This window comes from Pelophylax lessonae, assembly GCF_965119305.1.
Source record: "Pelophylax lessonae genome assembly, chromosome: 11".
Taxonomy (NCBI): domain Eukaryota; kingdom Metazoa; phylum Chordata; class Amphibia; order Anura; family Ranidae; genus Pelophylax; species Pelophylax lessonae.
Genome location: NC_138778.1, coordinates 67,993,749 through 68,017,391, shown reverse-complemented (window position 1 = coordinate 68,017,391; position 23,643 = coordinate 67,993,749). Strand labels below are relative to the sequence as shown.

Here is a 23,643-nt window from a genome sequence, read left to right as displayed (position 1 = left end):
GTAGGTAATTTTTTTTTTTTACACAGGGACACAAAAAGTGTGATAAAAATCAGACTCAGGCCTACCACTGGATAATTTATCTGAACTACCTATAGACTTGCATTGGGATTGCTTGGCCTGTAGAGAAGAAAGTGGGCACTGTCTTACCTTGCCAAGAAAACCTATAAATAACTTGCCAAGAATGCTGAGCCAGCAGAGTTCTATTGGGTCAGGAAGGGAATTTTGACATGCAAGCCTTACTTGATTTCACCTTAACCAGCCATCCATGCCACGAGACAAGGAAACAAGTACAAGCTTCTTCATTTCTCCTATTATCAATCAGAGCATAGTGCATAGATGTACTCATGCTGTATCTACACGGGTATGGTAACTTGGAGAAGATTTGATGGCTCGAACAGTGGGAAGACACTTAGGGGTTGATTAACTAAAAGAAAATTGACAGTGCACTTTGCAAAGTGTAATAGCACTCTACGGCCCCTTTCACACTATCCGTCCGTCGGACGGATTCCGTTTTTCTCAGCGGGGGATCGAGCCGCCGATCCCCCGCTGAGCAGCAGGAGGACAGCTGTGTCTCCGCGCTGTGTGCAGAGACACAACTGTCAGTTCCCCATGCATCTCTATGGGGGAAATTGGATGGGAACGGACCGTCTGTTCGTTCTCATCCGATCCCATCCGATCCGATCGACGGATGGAAAATAGGGTTTCCATCCGTCCGGATTTGACGGATCGGGTCGGGTAGGATGTCAGCGGACATGTCTCCGCTGCCATCCGATGCCCCATAGGAATGCATGGGGGGACCGTTCAGATCCACCAAAAAAAACAAACAGGCTGATCTGAACGGTCCGCCTGTGTGAAAGGGGCCTTCAAGTGCAGTTGCTCCAGAGCTTAGGAAATAAATAGAAGCTTAGCTGACTTCGATCATCCAATCATTTGCAAGCAAAAATGCTGTTTTTTTCATTTTCCTTGCATGTGATTGGGTATTCTTTGCAAAGTGAAGCTTTAACTCCTTTACTAAGCTCTGGAGCAAATTCATTTGCAGAGTGCAGCTGCACTTTGCAAAGTGCACAGTCTATTTGCCTTTAGTAAATCAACCCCTTAGTTTTAAGATTGGGAAGGCAGTACTTACTATCTGTTCCCCCCTTCCTTCTATCTACTCACTTGCGGTTGCACTGCCGAATTTGATCCAGTTCGTAAACTGTGAAAGGCCGGTGGGAGCGATGAGATGGTAGTCCTGGAATGTTGGGGATTGTTAGTATCGGTCTGTGTGTGAAATAATAAAAATAAATTCCTCTTATGTGGTGATGATGAGCATGATGATCATTCATTAAAGCAATAAATAACAACATATATTAATAAACTTACGGTCCCGGAACCTTCATGTCTACAGGGCGGTCACATGACAGGCAGTGAAACAGTTGCCTGAAAAGTAAGTTATAAGTAAGATACATATTTTAATTACTGCTGTGTTATGTACATACTAGGGAGATAATCAGGTGAAACTTGTGAATATAATTATACAACACATTATGGCTTATATACAGTATTATTTTATATGCTACAGTATAGATATATATAATATGTATTTATATATACACACACACTATATAGTACTTCCAGATACAGGATTAATGAAAATTATACATTTATATTGTGGCAGCAGCCTCGATCAACGACAATTTTTATTCTTAAGTGCAGTAACCTATAGCAGCCAATCAGAATGGAAAGCACTGGGCAGTGATAAAAAATTGGAGATTCAAAGGATAAGCTCTATTTTAAAGAAATCCCTCTTGGACTGCTCATGTATCAACATTAGGGGTAGACCAATATAGTTTTTTCAGGGCTGATACCTATTTTTCGGCTGCCCTTCAGGCCACTAGCCGATATCAGGTGCCGATATTCTATACATTTAAAGTTTTTTTATTTTTACACTGTCCTTTTAATTTTTTTTTTTTTTTTTTTTTTTTATTGCTGTCACAAGGAATGTAAACATCCTTGTGACAGTAATAGGCAGTGACAGGTACTCTTTATGGAGGGATCTGGCGTCTATAAGACCCCAAACCCCTTCTCTGCACTTAAAAGCATTCAAAAGGCCTATAAACCTTTAAGGGCTCCAGTAACCGGAAGTCATGACATCCCTTCTGTGTTACAACATCGGAGACCTGATCAGAGCTGATTCCGGCTTTGTTCAGGTCTTGGGCCAGCCGACAGACGTGGCGGCTGGTCGCTCAGACCTCCCGGTGGGACAGGAGACACAGGTGGAGCGGTGGAAGGCGGCGTGGGGGGGGGGGATGTCCCCTCCCGCTGCTTGTAATAACAGCAGAGCGGCTGCTAAGCTGCATCGGTTGTTATTGCAAGAAAGCCGACCGTCGGCTATAAAAACGGTACCAGGGTGATCACCCTGGTACAACCCCTTGAAGCAATATTGGTAATATCGTTAAGTTTGTGACCGATTCTTCAAAAAAGTGAATATTGGCCCCCGATAATAGGCCACACCGATAATCAGTCGAACCCTAATCAACAGTGTGCAAAAATTCGCTGCAAAATATACAGAGTCTGCTATTGCTAACCTCCTTCTATGGGCGTCCGCAGGTAGGGGCAAGGGGGGGCAAATGCTCCCCCCCCCCCCCCCGGAATCTCAACTTCCCCTTTCAAGTGGTTGTTAAGCCACTTTATGCCATCCTGTCTAGTCTGTTTAATAATCCTGTGTGTCTGTGTTTTAAAAAAATAAGCCGTTCTTTACCAGTTTTCAAAGGGCCAAGGGCTGCTCACGTGACCCGTCGGCTCTCTCCTCTCCCCGTCTGACAGCTGCCTGCAGCAGGCAGGGCTAAGGATTCCTCACTGATGTCAGCTGAGGAGTAGAAGGGGAGGGGGGAGAGGAGGCGGGTCACGTGAGCGGCGCTCTGAAAACTGGTAAAGAACGGCTTATTTTTATAAAACACAGATACAGGGGCACACAGGATTATTAAACAGACTGTAAAAAAGGATATGAAACTTTAAATGAAACTACAGGAGCAGACAGGGAGGGAGGGGGGAGAGAGGGGGGAGGAGGACAGGGGGGCTGCGGATGATGGAGGCACATAAACTGACCACGGTGTCGTGGGCTCAGCAGCCATGGTATATGGTGGTCAGTTTACAGAGGGGAGGACATAGCCAGGCAGGATCAGCCAGGTATTTTAGGTGATAGAAGGGGCCAAATTACACAGCAAAGCACTGTGCTGTATAACATGCTTTAAGGGAACAGGATCAATTTTTTTTTTTTTTTTTTTTTATGTTAACAAATGCTTTAAACTAAATGCTGCTGTTTGCTCTTTAAAAATAAATACTCAAAATAAGTATAATGACTAAGCCCCTCCCCTTCATGACATTGTTGCAAAGGGGCGGAGCATGGGTGACCTTAAAATATGCCCTACCCTGAAAAAAGTTCTGCGGACGCCCATGCCTCCTTCTGAAATACTATTTAGGGAAGGGACTTACAGCACTCATAATACTGATGTTATCCCATGAAATTGCATGTCCCTGCTAGTCGCTGTGGTTCTTCCCATCAACCTCTATGTCTCTATTGTGTCCTACAGTGACATTAGACATAAACTAAAGTGTTATTGCTAGAATGCGAGACACTAGGATTTCTCCCTGCAATGACCTATGGAAAGAATAGAAGATCATGGAATGGAATCCTCATATATTATTTGGGACAATGTAGACAAGCCCTATACCTTACCTACACAATGTTATACTATGACTTTTACACCATTTGCAGTTCACAGTAGATGTCAAAATTACCAATATGGGAAAACCAAAAAAAGTCTATGTGTACTTGTATGATATCTGTGATACCGAACTATACAACCTTGTATTACTTTTTACTTGAAAACTTCCAATAAAAGAGATTGAACAAGAAAAACTGAATTGATTCCACACTGTATATCCTTTCAGAGATGGGCCTTGAAATGACCCAAATACAGAAATACGCTGCAATAATGCCTTCTTGTGGTCATAAGTTATTAAACCTTCAGATCTGCCAATGCATTGTATTGTTTTCCCTTTGATTGGATTCACATCTTTCAGTGTGTGATTTCATGAATTTTTATATGCGTTGTCAACAGTCATGCAATGCCATTGACTGACAATGCAGATCAATGCATTGCACAGATATAAACTACTAGCACTAATGCCTTATCTGCATGGCTAGATCTAAGAGTGTGCTGGGGTGGACTGCATCCCCCAGATTTCAGTTGTGCCCACCAAAACCAACAGCCCGCCTTCCGCCTCTGCCCCGGGACACTGTGCCTGGTGGCTGAACTCCTTCTCCTAGGTCAAGGAGAAGGAGGGTTCAGCGGATAGGGGCAGGGGTGCACTGGGAGCTCCAGCAGTTTATTTATTCCTCTTATAGAAGACAAACAAATGCACAGCATTAAAGTGTTAAATGTAAGTAAATCTTCTCACCTGATAACTGAACTTTCACTGCCCACAGCCTTATTTACTGCTGGGCTTACTGTGTATCTAACATCTCCAGTCTATACTGAATGATCACTGCACAGACAGTCAGCATAGAATGGAGATGGAGATTGAGATACACAGTCAGCCCAACAGTAAATAAGGCTGTGGGCAGTGACATTTCTGTTATGAGGTTTACTTTGATTTTACACTTTACTTCTTTGCATTTGTTTTCTTGGCTACTCTTAGGCTGCCCATATGTTAAGCAATTTTCCTTTCTTCAACCGCTGCGCGAAATGACGTATGGGTGCGTCAGTCTTGGGAGTGGTGCCAGGGGCAAGCGGGGATGCCGATCCACGGGATCGGCGGCCGCTATTGCTGCCGGGCACCCGCGATCGCTCCCTGCTGAGAGAGGACGGTCTGCTGTCGTGAACACAGCTGACCGTTGTTCTCTCTGAAATGATCACAGAGCACCTATGATCCTTCTATATAGGAACACAGATCTCTATGATCATTTCAAAGTCCATCTCCCCACAGTTAGAAAACACTCCCCTAGGCTCACAAATAACCCTTTGATCACCCCTAGGTTATCCCCTTCCCTGCCAGTGTCATTATTACAGTAACATGTTTTTAGCACTGATTACTGTAGTAATGTCACTGGTCCTCCCAAAAGTGCCAAAAATGTCAGTTAGGGGTCCGATCTGTCCGCCGCAATGTCGCAGTCCCGCTAAAATTTACAGATCGCACCATTACTAGTAGAAAAAAAAAATTTCAAATGACATAAATCTTTCCCCTAGTTTGTCGACACAATAAGTTTTGCGCAAACCAATCAAAATCACTTATTGCGTTTTTTTTTTACCAAAAATATGTAGCAGCATACAAATTAGCCTAAAAGGATTAAAATTTGGATTTTCTATTTTTTTTTTTGTGTGTGTGTGGGGGGGGGGGGGGGGTGTTACACAGCACATTGTGAAAAATATTGTTTTTTTTTTCCAGAATTGTCACATTTTTTTGTTTATAGCACAAAAAATAAAAATCACACAGGTGATCAAATACCACCAAAAGAAAGCTCTATTTGTGGGGAAAAAAAATACATAATTTTTTTTTTAGGTGCAGTGTTACTCGACCGCGTAATTTTCCTTTAAAATAACGCAGTGCCGAATCGCAAAAAAATGGCCTGGTCATTAAGGAGGCAAACCTTTCCAGTCCAGAACTGGTTAATCATCCCCCTTTGAGGTCCTCCCACTGTTAGGCAAAATCTGACTAACTCTGTCCTCCGCCTCGCTGACCCCTTTACACTGCCCTACAAACCCTATCCTCTGCCTTGCTGGCCTCCCATCCTCTGCCCCCCTGACATTTACTGTATGCCTACATTAGGCAGTCTCTAGACCCTGCCCTGCTAACTTGTCTACATGTCATGACATGTATTGAAATGTGCACATTAAAATACATAGGTGTGAAAAGGGCCTTACCTGCGAATACCAGCAGCGTCATCAGAGTCGTACTGGGGTGGTTTTTCCTGCAGCTGTCGATAAATTTCCTTCCAGCATTCCTCTAACTTTTTTTTTAGAGAATCCAGTTCAATGCGATCCAGCTGTAAAATTGAGTTGTGTAAGAGCAGGCATATATCTATACTGACCTCTATGTGTATACTGTAAACTAGGCAGGGCCATCTTACCGAATAGGCACATTGGGCAGTTGTCTGGGGGCCCCACTTGGCAGGGGGGGCCCCACCTGCCCAGCGACCTAGCCCCAGCCAAGCATTAGTCCCAATTCCTGTGTGCATCCCGCCCCTGAACTTAGCAGGTGGCAAGCGCCTGTCGGCCTTGTGCTGCTGTCAGGCCATTTGGGCCATAGAGGGGGAGTCCACAACTGCAGGAATGCCTGTCCGCCTCCACGGGAACAGGCACACACAGGACAGTCGAGTCTTACTCCCGTCCGTGTGTGTGTTCACCGGAGCCAGCCGCCGAACTTGGAAGCTGTCATTACCCTGGCACTGCTGTACCAATAAATATCGCCTTATCGATAATTTGCATTTTTATTCTCGTGGGCAATTGTGTAGGCGGGGCCCCAGTGCACTGCATTGCCCGGGGCATTTTAATGCTCCTAAGATGGAACAGAACCTAGGCTAGCCCCATAACCTAGGATGGCAGGGTACTCCCCTGCTCCTCCCCTTCCTTCTACAAGCTAACAGACTGACTGTAGACTGCACTGTCCACTGTTAACTCTTTCCTGTAAAGACTGGAAGTATAGGGAAACACCACTAAGAGAGCAAGAGCCGTCAGCATTGAAAGTTATAAACTGCAAGTGTTGGGGTAGGAATTTTAACAAGTATTTTACTGGGGAATGTTTATTTTATTGTGCTCAGTGTTTTAAACTAAAAATGCTGATGGATTAATACTACTTTAAAGCCAAAGTAAACTCCACCCCTCAAATGCTCCTTCTTGAAAAAGCCAGTATGAGAAATGTTCCCTTAACATTCTACATTATTATTTCCTTCTTTGGATCTTCCCTACTTTGCTTCTATGATATATCTAATTTCTTCCTTCCCATGGTAAGTATTGTCTTCTGCATTTGCAGTGCAGTGTGTCAGAGCCGAAACCTTGCGCATGCGCAGTAAATAGGCAATCTTCTCCTTGTTTGTGAATGGACCTGTAGTCTGGTAGGAGTGCGATGCCATCACGGAGCCATAGCATATTAGTGAATGGACTGATGGCACTAATAGCGTGAACAAAGGACGATGGAGGCATGCACCCGTGACGTCATGAAATGGAACAGCGACCAATTATTAGAAAACTGAGAAGGTTAGAATCCATCCACACATAGCGATTTGTATAGCTTTTAGTAATGATTTAAATGGGGAAAATGTATCAGGGAGAGTTTACTTCCACTTTAGGTGTGTCAGTTAGTGTACAGGACCCATTAGGGAGGAATAAACTCTGCCATTGAAAGGATAATGTTAACTTTTAAAAAAATAATAAATGCAAATCTTTTTGTAAAAAAAAAGTGTGCATTTATTTTTTTATACTGGAGCCTGTAAAGATCAGCAGATCGTGGATTCGTGGATGCAGGAGCTAGAACAAGTTACATGTTATACCCTAAATACTGGTAACATGTTCCAAAGGTGAACGTAGCCTTAATTTAGGAAATCATAGGTTCCACACCAGTTTGGATACTTCACACATTCCTGAAATTTTGAAAAACTTGGAATGTAGAAAAGTTTTTAACAAAAGACTAAACGATCAAACAAATGTTTAACACCCTATAGCAGGGTTTCTCAACCAGGGTTCCATGAAACCCAAGGGTTCCTCCAGAGGTTGCTGGGCGTTCCTTGAGCAATGAGCAATTTCTGCCTCTCAGATAAGTTCCTATTAATCTTTTTAGCAATCTGTAGGGGGTAATTCTTCCCAATAACCACAAGTGTAAGAAGCATTCTTCCCTCTGACCATCACACTAATGTATCATGAGTTGCAGATATAGTCATTTTTAGCAGGGGTTCCCTGAAACCGGAAATTTATTTCAAGGGTTTCTCTGTGTTGAAAAGGTTGAGAAAGATTGCCCTATAGCAACATCATTATTCCCTTATTACTATAGCAAGCCTATATATTTCCAGATGGACTAGTAGCGTAGATGTGCTAACCACTAAGCCACAGCTAATGACAGATAAACTGTAAGACCGCATTCACACTGCAGCTGCACGAATTCTGCGGCGACCTGTGAAGTCGTAAAATGAACTTCATAAAATGAATGTCTATGCAAGTCGCCTCCAGGTCGTCCCGAAGTAGTACAGGACCCTTTTTCTAAGTCGGAGCGACTTGTGTCGCTCCTTTTAGAACCGGTCCTGTACTACACTATGGGAGCGACGGTGCACGACTTGTCAGGCTGACCAAGTCGCCTGACAAGTCGTACCAGTGTGAATGGAGACTAAAACTTATTTGGTTGTATCGTGATATTATGTAACGACTCCCAGGGTGTAAGACATAGAACAATAGAGAGCAGAAAAGGAACCATTATGCCTGTGTTATATAAAAGGTTTGCTAAGAAACAGGGAATTATACGAATAAATTAGATATTTAGAGGAAGTGTGCCACAATTCAAAGGGGTCTATGTATAAAAAGTTTGCACCAATGAAATTTGTTGTATTCTTTATCAAAAGCACCTTCTAGTGGCCAAAATTCCTTTTTTTTTTTTTCCTGATTTGAAGTACAGAAAAACATTGGATTGCAAACATAATTTGTTCTGGAAACATGCTTGTAATCCAAAGTACTTTTATATCAAAGCGAATTTCCCCATAAGAAATAATGGAAACTCTGATGATTCTTTCCACAATCATTTAGCCCTTCAGTTTATAGTCCACATAAAAAGATTATTACAATGTGATAGGTTGTGTAACCATTAAAAGTCCATCCACAAATGGCAGCTTCCACAAGGAGATCAGAAGCAAAATTCAGCAGGAGCCACAGAGTATAAAAAAGGCGCCTCTAAGTGTAGCAATATGGTTACGTTTAATGAAAGTACAACATTAAGAGTCGGTTCACACTGAGGCGACACGACTCCTTACTACTTCGGGGGCAACTTGCAGGGACTTCACATAATGGAATTCTATGCAAGTCGCTCCGAGGTCGCCCCGAAATAATACAGGACCCTTTTTCTAAGTCGGAGCGCCTTGTGTCGTTCCTATTAGAACGGGTCCTGTAGCGGTCAATGGACCGCAAGGGAGCGCGACTTGTCAGGCTGACAAGTCACGCTAATGTGAACCGGCTCTTAGCAACTCACATGGTTGATGATTAAAAGAGGTACATCTAAGAATAAAAAGGGGGTGCATTTAGCGCCCACTTGCTTGGGATTATGGCCACCTTCAATATAGCTTCAGGAATAGCCGTAGGTTTAGTGGGATGGTTGCAGGTGGGCTATTATAGGGTTAATTCTACCTTTAGGAGCTGAGGCAGGTATCAGCCAATGGGGTAATTAGAGGCTTTTAGAAGACAGGTGCAAGGTGTTATAAGGAAGTGCCTGTGCCCTGCTTCCTCCTTTTGCATCCGAAGAGCAAGAAGGAAAGTTCAGCAGGAAGGAAAGTTCCATATACAGCATTCCCTGAAGTTTTACTTCCTTACCTGGGGTCATGGAAGACTTGCTGAAACAGTTAATTCAGAAGGCAGAAGGAGCCGGTGGAGAAGAATGGCTGCGGCGGTGTCTGTCTTTCTCCGCAGACACTGAAGTACAGCAGGCTTCACAGGCAGCCGGGAGCATGAGAGACTGCGGCGTGGCGTCCCCCCCCCCCTCCCACTCAGGAGTCTTTGCAAGCAGGGCAGGAGCCAGGACTGAACCCCCGAGCGCTGAGGAGTCGGGCGCCGGGGAGAAGACAGCGCCATGTGGAGGGAGGCGAGCGGGAAGTGGACCGGCCGGTCAGTGGACAGGACACTGGAAAGACAGGGGCGTGCGTCCGCCGCCCTGAGAAGAAGAGGAGAGCGGTCTCGCAGTCTCCTAGAAGAGGAGGAAGAAGCGTAGTGGACACTATGCAGGCGGGTCCCAGCTCGGGAAGAGGGCGCCATCTGGTGGCCAGAGAAGTTACTGCAGCGCCTGTTAACTCCTTACTGGAAGAAAAAAATACATCTCCATTCATTTACCAGGCTCAGGGAGCAGTGGCTGATAAGGGGCTGCTGGAGGAGGCGGCTGGACAAGAGGCTGTTTCACCTCCAGCAGCTGGTGAGTCATCACAAATGCAAAATTTATCTGCGTTAATTGCTTCCTTGTCTTCCCTTGTTAACTGTTTGGCTCCTGGCATTGCGGTGGCTGCAAAAGATTTTTCAGCACAGCAATCTCAAAATGAGCCTGTTTTTTCTCCTGCAATGTCTTCTAATGTACCGTTTAAAGACCAGTGTCATTTTAATGCTGAACATGTGTCTACCAGTAATTTTTTCTCTATGGCCCCTGTGACGCAGGTGGGTGGTAGCGTGCATGAAGAGCGTTATGCCCTGTGAAATGTCGCCTCTGGGGTACCATCTAAATGTGTCGGTTAAGGAAAAAATTTGGAGGGGGGATTTTGTAGATTTGTTGTCCCTGTTGCCGTCACATAAGGAATTTGCGAAAACGGACAAGAGGGAGGACAAACAGGATGAGGATAGGCGTAGGAGCGCACCTAGGTCTTTCCACAACTGGCTACAGGCATTTTGTATTTTTGCAGGAGTGATGGCGGAAAAGCATCCTGAAAAGTGCGGGGGGTTGTTTCAACACTTAGACCACATCTTGGAAGCCTATAAGAGCTTCGGAGGGTTAGGATGGTATTTTTACGACGAGTCCTTCCGTCAAAAATTGTCGGTACACCCGTCGTTGCAATTGGCTGAATTTGATGGCGCCCCAGAGGCAGGTACCCCCCAAGCAAACGCAGGCGGGCGCTTCGAATATGGCTTACCGCAAGGGTTTTTGCTTTGCTTTCAATGAAAGCCAGTGTAGATGGAATGCTTCCTGCAAGTACAAGCATGAGTGTTCTTTCTGTGCAGGGCCGCACCCGGTGGCTAAGTGCTTTAAGAAGTCAGCAGTGGGTGGGTCGGTGCTCACACAGAAGGATATTTTTCCTAAAAGCCTGCACGCCAGTGAGGCTGGAAAAAATGCGTCTATGGTTGGACATATACCCAAGCAGGGAGAAAGCACTTTTGCTCACTGAAGGGTTTGAGCGGGGTTTTCCGCTACCTACTTTTGCTGGATCTGGCTGCGTAGGGGTAAAGAATTTGAGATCGGTAGATGTTTTTCCGCAGGTTGTGCGGGACAAAATCTTTAAAGAAATCGAGCATGGAAGGGTCTCGGGTCCGTTTGAAAAACCGCCGTTTGTTAATTTTCGTTTATCGCCTTTGGGAGTGGTGCCTAAAAAAGAACCTAATGAGTTTAGGGTCATTCATCACCTGTCCTATCCCAAAGGCGATTCGTTAAATGACGAGATTGATGAAGAATCTTGCTCGGTTTCCTACGCGACGTTTGAAGAGGCCATAGGTAAGATTAAGGCTTTTGGGCCGGAGGCTTTGTTAGCCAAGGCGGACATCAAATCAGCCTTTCGCCTGCTGCCGGTAGCTCCAGAGGCTTTTAACTCGCTAGGTTTTCAGCTGGATGGTTTTTATTTTTTTGATAGATGCCTCCCAATGGGCTGTGCGCTGTCCTGCTCATATTTTGAGGCATTTGCCACTTTTCTGCATTGGGTAGTGTGTGTTAAGTCGGGTAGTGGCGGCGTGTTACACTACCTGGATGATTTCTTATTTGTTGGGCCTCCAGATTCGGATGGTTGTTTGCATTTGTTAGAATCTTTCAAGGCAGTTGCGGATGAGTTTGGTGTTCCGCTAGCCGAGGAGAAGACGTGTTTGCCGGCCACGGAATTGGTTTTTCTGGGTATCCGGATTGATACCGTACGTTTGGAGTTTCGGTTGCCTGAGGATAAGCTGGCAAGATTGAAGGGTCTGATTCGGCTGTTTTTGGCGAGAAGAAAAGTTTTGCTGAAAAGCATGCAGTCATTGTTGGGCTTGTTGGCCTTTACGTGTAGGGTGATGCCCATGGGGCGCGTTTTTTCGCGCCGTCTTTACCTGTCAACGTCAGGATTAAAATCTCCATTCTCCCACATTAGCTTGAATAGCTCTTTGAAGGAGGATTTGCTGGTGTGGGGCGAGTTTTTGGATACTTATAATGGTAGATCCTTTTTTCAGGCAGATTTTGTTTTCGCTCCAGATTTTAGTTTGTTCACAGACGCTGCTGGCTCTAAAGGTTTTGGAGCAATTTGGAGGACGCATTGGTGCTGCGCGGAATGGCCGGAGTTTTGGAAATATAACAAGCTAACGAAAAATGTGGTGCTGCTTGAGATCTTTCCCATTCTGGTGGCTTTGGAGCTATGGGGCGTTTTCTTTGCGGACAGGCGTATTTTGGTCGAGACGGACAATAAGGGAGTCCTTTTTGCAGTAAATTGTCTATCTTCCAAATCTGTTTATGTCGTCAAAGTGCTTAGGAGAATCGTGTTGTTGTGTTTGAAGTATAACATCTGGCTTAAAGCAAAACATACCCCGGGAGTACTAAATAACCTTGCCGATGCATTGTCTCGGTTTCAGATGGACCGCTTTCGAGAACTATTGCCGGAAGCCGACGTGGAAGGTATCGATTGTCCGGGCCATTTGTGGAAAATTGTCGAGACCTAGTTGGGAAGGCGATTGAAGGTTCCTTGGCACCCAAGACTTGGGCGAGCTATACTGCCGCATGGAGAGACTGGTTGTGTTTTGCTGAATCAAGAGGTCTTGCCGATGGCTGTCCGTCAGAAGGGGTGGTGTTAGAATTTCTGGCTTCAAGGATGCAGCAACAGGTGTCTTATAATTATTTGTGGAAGACGCTTGCGGGTATCTCATTCTTTTGTCGTCTAAAGGGGTTTCGGCCTTGTACGAGCTATTTTGCTGTACAACAGGCGTTGAAGGGCTACAGGAAGATTTCTTTTGTAAAGGACGATAGGAGACCTATTTCCCTTGATTTGTTGGGAGATTTATGTGCTGTAACGAGTGAAGTATGTAGCTCCGTTTATGAAGGGATTCTTTTTAAGACGGCCTTTGCATTGGCCTTCTTCGGGGCTTTCCGCATTTCCGAATTGGTGCCTTTATCCAGAAAAGTGGAAGGGGATATTTCTTTTAAAAATGTTCTATTGGGTGAGGATGGGGTTCACATTTGGATCTGCAGTTCAAAAACGGATGCTTTAGGGAAAGGGGTAGGAATCAAGCTGAAGGCTCAGACGCCGGGGAGGGTATGTCCTTGGGCGCTGGTTCGGAAATTTCTGGGCATAAGGCCTCAGGGTGGTTTTCAATTTTTAGTTCACTATGATCTTTCCCCACTTACGAAATATCAATTTGAGTTTGTGTTGCGTAAGTGCTTAGAGCGGTTGGGTTTGCATGGATTAAAGTTTTCCTCCCGTTCATTTCGTATAGGGGCAGTTTCGGAAGCAGCAAGAAGGGGTTTTTCGGAGGAAGTGATAAAAAGTATGGGGAGGTGGAAATCTAATTGCTTTAAAGTTTATGTTAGACCTAACATGTTTGTTTAATTCCCTCAGGTGGCCAACGAACGGTATGGATCCTGGGCCATTCGTTTATTTTCTGGGCAAGAAAACGTGCAGCTCAGCGTAATTACTCTACTAATTTGTCTCTCCCTTTGGAATCTTTTAAGTTATTCTGGAAAGGCATTAGGGGCCTCCAGTGGCATCAGCTTTATTTTCATTTGACCAGACTTTATCAGAATTGGCCCCCTCCTTCCATTTTGTTGATACATGCGGGTGGGAATGATTTGGGGAACAGAAAAACGTTAGAATTATTATTTATGATTAAAAGGGATTTGCATTTTTTCTCTCTCTCCTCTCCTGGGACAGTAATTGTGTTCTCGGAAATTGTGCCTCGCCTTACTTGGCTGTCCTTGGATCAGAAGAGAATTATGGAAAAGATGAGAAAAAGGGTGAACAGGGCGATGGAGAAATTTATGCCGTCAATTGGAGGATTGTCATATAGACATGTAGATCTGGAAGGCGGGATACCGGGCCTGTACAGGCAGGACGGAATTCACCTTTCCGAGGTTGGTCTGGATATCTTTAACTTGGGTCTACAGTATGGCATTGAACAGGCCGCGGTGGTGGGGTTGGGCCGTTCTTGTTGCTCAAGTCCGGCTGGTGGGGACGGTATTTTTTGCTAATTGATTATGAAGTTAATGCTTGCTTGAGTTCTAAATAACTAGCTAGTACAATTTATTTTCACTATGTGATTTTGGTTTGAAGTATTATTATTATTATTATTTATTATTATGATTATTGATCATCTGAATATTTGATTTCATATTTAAAACCAATAAAGCGTGCCGCGGCCATTTTCTTGCCAATACTGCTGTTATGTTTGGTTATTTACTAATTAAAGTGATGTTTGAATGGATGAAAGTGTGGCCTATAATCCCATGCAGTTATCTGGGATAAAGATGTCCATATAGACCAGCCTTTCTCAACCTTTTCAACACAGTGTAACCCTTGAAATTATTTCCAAGTCTCAGGGAACCCATGCTAAAAATTACTATATTTACAACTAATGACACATTAGTGTGATGGTCAGTGGGATTAATGCTCCTCACACTTGTGGACACAGGGAAGAATTACCTTCTTCCAGATAGAATACACTACACCACCCCTTCCCCCCAGCGGGACGGATGGACGGACAGCCTGCATTCTTACCTCCTCCGGCTGTGCGTCTCCTCCCTCTTCCTGGCCAATGTAAAATCGCTTCTGTTTTCAGCCAATCTGGAAAGGGGTCTCACGACCCGCTTCCTGATTGGCTGGAAGGAGAATCAGTGTGATAATAGCGAATATTAATTTGCTATTGTCATACAACTGGGTGGGCTTAGGGTCCAGTGCTCTGCGCCCCGAGCACACACTTTTTTGAAGCCTATTAGAGCTTCTGGCTCTAATCAGGTGCTTAAAAAAAAGAAAAAAAACCCTATTGGAATCCATGCATCCGGCGCCCTGCATGTAGATTAGGGGGCCGGATGCATGGATGGGGGGGGGGGGGGCGCCCCTGTGTCCCCAATGGACGGGCAGCCACTGCTAAAAAAGATCAATGGTGTCAGGGGGAACTTAACTGATAGGCAGAAATTGCCCATTGCTCAAGGAACCCCTAGCAACCTCTGGAGGAACTCTAGTTGAGAAACACTGACATAGACCATCCTCCTCACCGCTGTCAGTTTGCAATCCTGATCAGGAAGACTACCCTGCAGTAGAGCGATCTGAAAGGGAGGCTTGAAGCACTCGTGGAGCACAGTGTGGAAGGGATGGAAGGGAATGACATCAATGACAGTGCTGAGGAGGGTCTATGTGGACAGCTTTACCCCGGATGCCTGCATTAGATTTGCCTGTTTTAATCATCAACCATGTGAGTTGCCAAATATTGTAACTTCATTAAATGTAACCATATTGCTACACCTAGAGGCACCTCTCTTATCTTTTATACTCATTGTGATATGACGCTACTTGTATATCAAGACATCGCTCGTTTATCAAGTCAAAATTTATAAAAAAAATTAGCTTGTTTTGCAAAACGCTCTCAAACCAAGTTACTCTCAATCCAATGTTTTACTGTATTTAAATACAAATGCCATATTATGGTCACTGGATGGCGCTAAAATCACACAAGACAGTCCTATAACACAGAATACTGCAAATTTAGTTGGAGCTGTGAAATGTGTGTTACATTCTTTTATTGAACTTTTTATACATTGACCTTAAAGTGTATCTAAAGCCATCATTTTACACTTTTTCTTGTTTGGAGTAGGGAATGAAAACCCCCCCTGTATGGAAGAGAAAACCTCTCCAAAGTGGGGAAAATCCCTCAATCTGGAGATTTCCCCACTCTATTCTTTTTCCAGTGACAAAAATAATAGTGGGGGGGGGGGGGGGGGTGAAAATGCATATGGGCGAAAATGGCCAACAGGACAAATAGAGAAAGTAAATATCCCCAACAGCTATAAAAACCTGACAGGGGTTCTAACCTGTCCACTCTCTATCTACAAAACAAAGAGACAGTTTCGAATAACTTTATAAGCAATAAAGTCACCTAAGAATAAAAATGATCTTTTAATTTTGTCTCTATGTGTACAGATACATACTCACTTTGCTTTGCATCTCTAGGTTGATATTTTCCAGCACTCTCTGCCAGTCCTGCCTGTCCTGCTCCTGTCCAGTTACTTTGCCCAGCAGCTCCTGGATCATGCTGTTCAGCTGGTCAGTGGTGGCATCAAACTGAGAGCGACTCACTTTACCTTCCAAGGCACTCATGTCTGTTTGCTATCCGCATAGAATACAGCAAGAGAGAGAAATGAAGGTGGAAGTGGAGACGCAAAAGTCTTTACACTGCACAGTCACATAAGCATTCGCAGTTACATAGTTACATCTTTTCGACCCCAGATCTCACATTAAAGAGGTCCTGTCATCCTTATTTCTATTACCAGGGATGTTTACACTGTCGCCTATGGGGATTTTTACTGTAAGTACCAATGTTTGTCGTCATAGTTACATAGTTTGTGAGGTCGAAAAAAGACATCAGTCCATCCAGTTCAACCTATGATGTGTGTGTGTGTGTTTGCTGTTAACCATACATTGTATACCCCTGTATGTTGTGGTCTTTAAGGTGCCCATCTAATAGTTTTTTGAAACTATCAATGCTCCCTGCTGACACGACTGCTTGTGGAAGAGAATTCCACATACTTACTGCTCTGACAGTAAAGAACCCCTTACGTATTTTAAGGTTAAACCGTTTTTCCTCAAGTTTTAGTGAGTGGCCACGTGTCTTTTTGTATTCCCTTTCTCTGAAAAGTTTGTTCTTTATGCTAGGGTCACCAGTACAGTATTTGTACATTGATATCATACCCCCCCTCAATCGTCTCTTCTCCAGAGAGAATAAGTTCAGTGCTTGTAGTCTTTCCTCATAGCCGATGCCCTCCATTCCCCTAATTATTTTTGTTGCCCTTCTTTGGACTCTCTCCAGTTCCAGCACATCCTTCCTGAGGACCGGAGCCCAGAACTGGACAGCATACTCCAGATGTGGCCGGACCAGAGTCTTGTAGAGTGGGAGAGTAATATCTTTATTTCTGGAGTGAATCCCCTTTTTTATGCATCCTAGTATTCTGTTGGCTTTGCTTGCAGCAGCTTGGCATTGCATGCCACTGCCAAGCCTGTTGTCTACCAGTACCCCCAGGTCCTTTTCCATCCTAGACTCACCCAGAGGTTCCCCCCCCCCCCCAGAGAGTAGCTTGCTTTCACATTACTGATGCCCAGGTGCATTACTTTACATTTTTAAACATTAAACCTCATTTGCCATGTAGTTGCCCACCCCATTATTTTGTTCAGATCTGCTTGTAAGTTTTCCACATCTTGCATAGAAGATATTGGCATGCTTAGTTTAGTATCATCCACAAATACTGAGATTGTACTCGATATCTCCTCCTCTAGATAATTTATGAATAAGTTAAACAGGATTAGCCCCAGGATAGAACATTGGGGGACCCCACTTTCCACACCTGCCCAATCCGAGTACTCCCCATTTATCACCACCCTCTGTACTCTTCCCCTGGAGCCAGTTCTCTATCCAGGTACTCACCCTATGGTCCCTACCTACCTTCCTTAGTTTGAACAGTAAGCGTTTGTGGGGAACGGTGTCAAAGGCCTTTGCAAAGTCCAGATATACCACATCCACAGGCTTACCTTTATCTAGGTGGCAGCTCACTTCATCATAGAAGGTTAATAGATTGGTTTGGCAAGAACAATTTTTAATGAAACCATGTTGATTACTACTAATAATACCGTTTTCATTACTAAAGTCTTGTATGTGGTCCCTTAACATCCCCTCCAAAATCTTGCAGACTACTGATGTTAGGCTGACCGGCCTATAGTTACCCGGGATATATCTCGGCCCTTTTTTAAATATTGGTACCACGTCGGCTTTTTTTCAATCAGTTGGCACCATACCCATCTGTAGACTATCCTTAAAGATCAAGAATAATGGTCTGGCAATCACCTGCCTGAGCTCTTTAAGAACCCTCGGGTGCAAGCCATCCGGTCCCGGTCATTTATTTATGTTAAGTTTCTCTAGTTTAGTTCTATCTTCTGTTAGCCATGGCGGTACTTCCTGAGGAGTATTATTTAGTTTAGCCTTACCAGTTGGGTTAGTGTAGCCCCCCGATTCTTTTGTGAAGACTGAAGAGCAGAAATAATTTAACACTTCCGCCTTTTCTCTGTCCTCTGTGGCCATATTTCCTTTGACGTCTTTTATGGGGCCAATGTCTCTCGTGTTCTATTTTAGCCGCCTTGATTTCGCCTTTACATTTCTTATTACACTCTTTGTAATGCTTGAATGCTGCCAAAGACCCCTCAGCCTTGTATTTTTTGAAGGCCTTTTCTTTAGTATTAATATGCATTTTTATGTTGGAGTTTAGCCACCCAGGGTTTAGTTTTGCTCTTTTAAATTTGTTGCCCTTTGGAATGCACTGGCCAATCCCTTTGTTTAGTATGCTCTTGAAGCACTCCCATTTTTCCTCTGTGTTCTTTGTTCCCAGGGTTCTATCCCATTTGATATTTTCTAGCAGAGAGCGCAGTTTTGGGAAATTGGCTCTTTTGAAATTCAGTGTCTTAATATTACCCTTGTGTTTCCTATTACTATGATTAATACTGAAACTAATTGACCTACGGTCACTGTTTCCTAAGTTGCCCCGTATTTCTATATCCGTGATCAGGTCTGTATTGTTGGTAATCAGTAGGTCAAGTACCGCATTGTTTCTTGTCGGTGCATTCACCATCTGACCCATAAAATTGTCCTGCAGAACATTTAGGAACTGCCAAGCCTTGGCTGAATGCGTGGTTCCTTCTGCCCAGTCTACATCTGGATAATTAAAGTCCCCCATTATAATGACATTTCCCCTTCCTTGCTGCCAATCCTATCTGTAAAAGGAGGTCCGCCTCCCCCTCCTCCCTCTGGTTGGGGGGCCTATAGCATACGCCCAATATTACCTTCCCCATAGTGCCTTCCATTTTAAGTTCAACCCATAGGAATTCTGCCACGTCCATAGCTCCATTATTAATATCATCCCTCATATTTACCTGTACACTGTTCTTAATGTACAGACATACCCCCCCCCCTTTTTTACCTTCTCTATCCCTGCGATAAAGGGAATACCCCTGAATGGTCGCCATCCAATCATGAGAGCTGTCGAACCAAGTCTCTGTTATCCCCACAAAATCTAAGTCCTCCTCAAACATCAGCAGCTCCAGCTCTCCCATCTTGTTGGCCAGGCTTCTGGCATTGGTATACAAACCTTGTAAATTCGACCGGTTGCATATATCCTCATTCAAAGTTGTTTTTAGGCTGCTCTTGTGATTTTTCCCCATACCCACCTTGGGTTAAGGAGCTCTGAACACCCTACCGCTAATGTCCCCAATTGTGCCATCTGAATCTTGCTCCCCGCTTTTTGGCCATCCTCTCACCCAGCACGGCTGCACTCCGTCCCTACCAAAGAGCCGGTGGCCGACTGAGAAGTCGGCCCAGTTCTCCAGGAACCCGAAACCCTCCTTACTACACCAGCTCCTTAGCCACTTGTTAACTTCCCTAATCTCCCGCTGCCTCTCTGGTGTGGCTCGAGGTACAGGTAGTATTTCTGAAAATACTACCTTGGAGGTCCTACTCCTCAACTTAGCGCCTAAGTCCCTGAAATCGTTTAGGACTCTCCATCTTCCTCTGCCTAGGTCATTGGTACCCACGTGTACCATGACAGCTGGGTCTTCCCCAGCCCCACCCAGTAATCTGTCCACCCGATCCGTGATGTGCCGAACCCGAGCGCCCGGTAAACAACAGACTGTTCGGCGCCCACGGTCTTTGTGACAGATTGCACTGTCTGTCCTTCTAATGATTGAGTCCCCTACCACCAACACCTGTCTTTCCTTTCCCTTTCTCCCGGCCTCACTGGAGGAGTTCTTCCCTTGGCAGCTAGGGGCGTCGCTCTGCTCCAGCAATGCTGGTCCCTGACTGGTTTCCCCAACATCACGCAACGGGGCGAATTTATGGGGGTGCTCCAGATCGGCCTTCTTGCCTTTTTCCCCTCTACCCTTCCTAACTGTCACCCATCTACTCTTCTCTGATGCCTGCACCTCCGTCTCTCCGCCCACTGTGCAGCCCCAGCCTGCACCTGACGGGTACGATCCCAGCTCTCCTTCAGTATGAACATTCGTCTCAGTGTTGCCAGCTGCTTTCCTAGATTCAGGACCTGAGCTTCCAGAGAAGCAACGTGATTACATTTTGTGCATTTGTATTCGCCCTCGATCTCATGATCGAGGAACGTATACATACCACAAGATGTACACCGAATCGCATCTCCACACCCGCCGAGCATTGTACCTACTAATCTAATCTAATGGGGATTCTGTAATTTAAATCTGTCCTGTGTGGCTGTTTCCTAGCTTCCTAACTCTGCTTTCTCACCCTCTGGTACTCTGTTACACTCACAGATACTTACAGACACTCACAGTCGCAGGGCATAGTCAGTCGCAGGGCACAGTCAGTAGCAAGGCACAGTCAGTCGCAGGGCACAGTCAGTCGCAGGGCACAGTCAGTAACAGTAACATGCGTAATACATATTTGATTGCCTACGCACAAATTAGGATGGGAGTGTATGCAGGCAAAATTCTATCACCTTCTGATATACCCGCCTATCCATATATATAAAAAAAATGGATGAATGTAACACAATCTCTACTTATCATAAATGCAGAGGGCCACCCTATGTATTAAATGATTATTTGTAAAATAAACACACAATACATAAACAGTAAAGACATAAAACATAAATTTAAAAATGCTGGTGCAAAAGAGATGAGTATGCAAAGAAGGGGTTTAAGTGTATCTTACCCAAAGACTAAAGTGTAACATATTGTAGCTTACCAGTCCTTGGTTGCTTTGGCTGCATTACTTTTCTTTCTTAAACTTTTATTCCTTTATTTTCACCTAGTGATCTGGCCAGTAACACACTTTATACATGGTGGCTTCCATCACTCCTCCACTGTTTCTATGGAGGAGCATGGTAGCCACCCTAGGACAGCAACACTTTTAGTCTGTGGGGCGGTTAGTCTTGGATGGACTAGTCAGTTTAGATGGGATTTACTTATGTTTTTTTTTTTACCATTCTCTACATTAAAGTGGTTGTAAAGTTAGAAGTTTTTTTTACCTTATTGCATACTCTGCAATGAAGTAAAAAACTTTCTGGGTTCAGCTTCCCCCCCCCCCAAATACTGTCAGGGTTGGGCTCACAGCAGTTCTCTTCTTGGTGATAAGGCTGCTCAGCTGTCAGATAATTGTCAGCACTCGTTGTTTCCTCAGTGGCTCACCTGGTTATCATTATCTGCTCGTCAGTTCTGCCTGGTTCCTTCTGGTTATTTAAGCTGCCTGGTTCATTCCTTTCCTGCCTTTGCCTGGCCAACATATCTGGAGTTTCTCTGCTGTGTGACTGTGAAAGACTTTGCCCGGCTGATGTCCTTTCTGGTTCCTGATCCTGTTCCTTTGCCCCCGATTACGCTGATTTCTGGTTTCCAGATCACTGGCTCATCTGACTTCCAATTTTGGCTTCCGACCTCTGGCTTATGTTTTGACTACGTGTACCATTCTGTACCATTTTTTACTATTACACTAAAGGTGTGATTGTTACTACATTTTCTGTCTCAGTCTGATTCATGGTTCCTGACAAATACTTACCAAAGCCAGATCAAGATCCAGCACTGTACAGGAGAGAAGTGGCTCTCTTCTCTCTCTGCTCCTCTCTGGAAATAGAGGCAGCAGCAGCAGGAGCCATTGGCTCCTACTGCTGTCAATCAAATCCTGTGAGGAAGGAGTGGGGCGGGGGCGAGCAGCACTGTGTGTGTCAATTGACATACAGAGCCCGGCTTGGGATTGAGCCCAAATGAGTGCCACCATAGCAAAAGGTATGATATGGGGGCACTTGGAAAAGGGGGGAAGAGCCAGAAGCTCCAGCGGGGCCCCATATCATGCCTCTTGCTACGGTGTTTGTTTTTTAATTAACTTTACAATCACTTTAGGGTACAAAATGTCCCACTATCTACCCACCCCCCCTCTCCAAACTCTTACCTGACTGAGTCACCCATTCATTGCTGCCCCAGCTGCAGCACTGCTCCTCTAACGTGGTCTCAAACTCAATGCTGTCTGTCAAACTCTTGGGAGGAAGGACCAGGGGCCTGGTTTACTGTGTGTGTCTATGGGTGCACACAGCCTGGCTTAGGAGCATGCACACATAGAGGCTCTTATAGCACATGGGTTGCTAAGGAGGCACCTGGAGGAAGGAGGAGGAGACCTCTTTTAGAGTTTAAAGCTTTATATAACTTTAAAGTGAAACTCCAGCTAATACTTTTTAGGCAGTTATAGAAACATTTTGTTTCTTTTTGGATAATAAATAAAATCTGATCATTGTAGGCACCTCCAGTGTTAAATGGTTTGTATAAACTCCATAACTGACATTTTTGCTGGATAGCTTTATCTGTTTGAAAATGTTAGGATTACCGGTTGGGTTGGTGTTAGAGTTACAGGAAAAGGTGGTAAGGGTACAGGGAGGGTTGCTGATAGGGATACAGAGAAGGTTAATGTTAGGGTTATATGGGGCACTAGGTTTACTGGACAGGTTGTTGTTAAGGGTATAGGGCGGGTTAGTGTTAGCGTCAAGGAGAAGGGTAATGTTAGGGTTATATATAGAGGTAGGATTACAGGCAGTGTAATGTTTGAGTTACAAGAAGGGTTAGTGTTATGTTTACAATAAAGTTTAATTTTAGAGGAAGAGTTAGGGTTAGGCTGGTACATGAGTGGTGAGTATGCAAAGAAGCGGTTACCTTTATATATGTAAGGGCTAGTGACAGGATTACATGAAAGATTAGTATGAGGGTTACAGGGAGGGTTAGTTTTAGGGTTGTAGGAAGGATTAATGTAAACGTTACAGTTAGGGATAGTGTTTGGGTTACAGGAAAGGCTAGTGTTAGGCTTACAGTCTCACTGTGGTTGGTGTTGGTGGTAAGGGTACAAAGCTTAGGTTACAGGGAAGGTAATGTTTAGGTTACAGGAAGGGCTAGTGTTAGGGTTACGAGACGGGTTAGTGTTAGGGTTATAAAGAGCTAGGGTTACAAGTAAGGTTAGTGTTAAGGTTACCAAAAGGGTTAGTTTAAGAGATCCAGAGAGGGTTATTGTTTAGGTTACAGGAAGAGTAAAGCTGGCCATAGACGAGTAGAAAAATGAACAAAAATTCTTGTTGATCGTCAAGCTGTTTTTCGCATAATTAGTGTGCCAGCTGCGACACACGATTTTCGTGCCGCAATCAAAAGAGACTGATCCAACTTCCAACTGGGTTTTTATTAGAGAAACAAAACAAATAATTGCACAGTTGTATGCGCCATGTTCATTTTTCGATCGATAGATCGGTTTTCGACTATGGCTGGCTTTAGTTGAAGAGTTACAGGAAGGGCTGGTTTAAGAGATACAGGAAGGGAAAATTTAGGAGTTACAGGGAAGGTTTGTGTCAGGAGATACTGGGAGGGTTAGCTTAGGAGTTACAGGAAGGGTTAGTGTTGGGGGTTACTGGGACAGTTAGTTTAAAGGTTACTTAAGGATAGTGTGAGAGATTTAGTGTACA

At 44.5% G+C, this 23,643-nt stretch overlaps 1 protein-coding gene across 1 annotated transcript in view; it reads right to left on the bottom strand.

Annotated features, from left to right (window-relative positions):
• Positions 1-23,643, bottom strand: part of QRICH2 (glutamine rich 2) — a 176,769-nt gene that overhangs the window by 39,067 nt on the left and 114,059 nt on the right. The window contains exons 11-14 of the mRNA XM_082272781.1: positions 16,085-16,258; positions 5,907-6,028; positions 1,363-1,419; positions 1,159-1,260 (exon numbers count right to left, since the gene is read on the bottom strand). Coding sequence (XP_082128907.1) covers positions 1,159-1,260; positions 1,363-1,419; positions 5,907-6,028; positions 16,085-16,258 — 455 coding nt within the window. The remainder of the gene's footprint in view (positions 1-1,158; positions 1,261-1,362; positions 1,420-5,906; positions 6,029-16,084; positions 16,259-23,643) is intronic.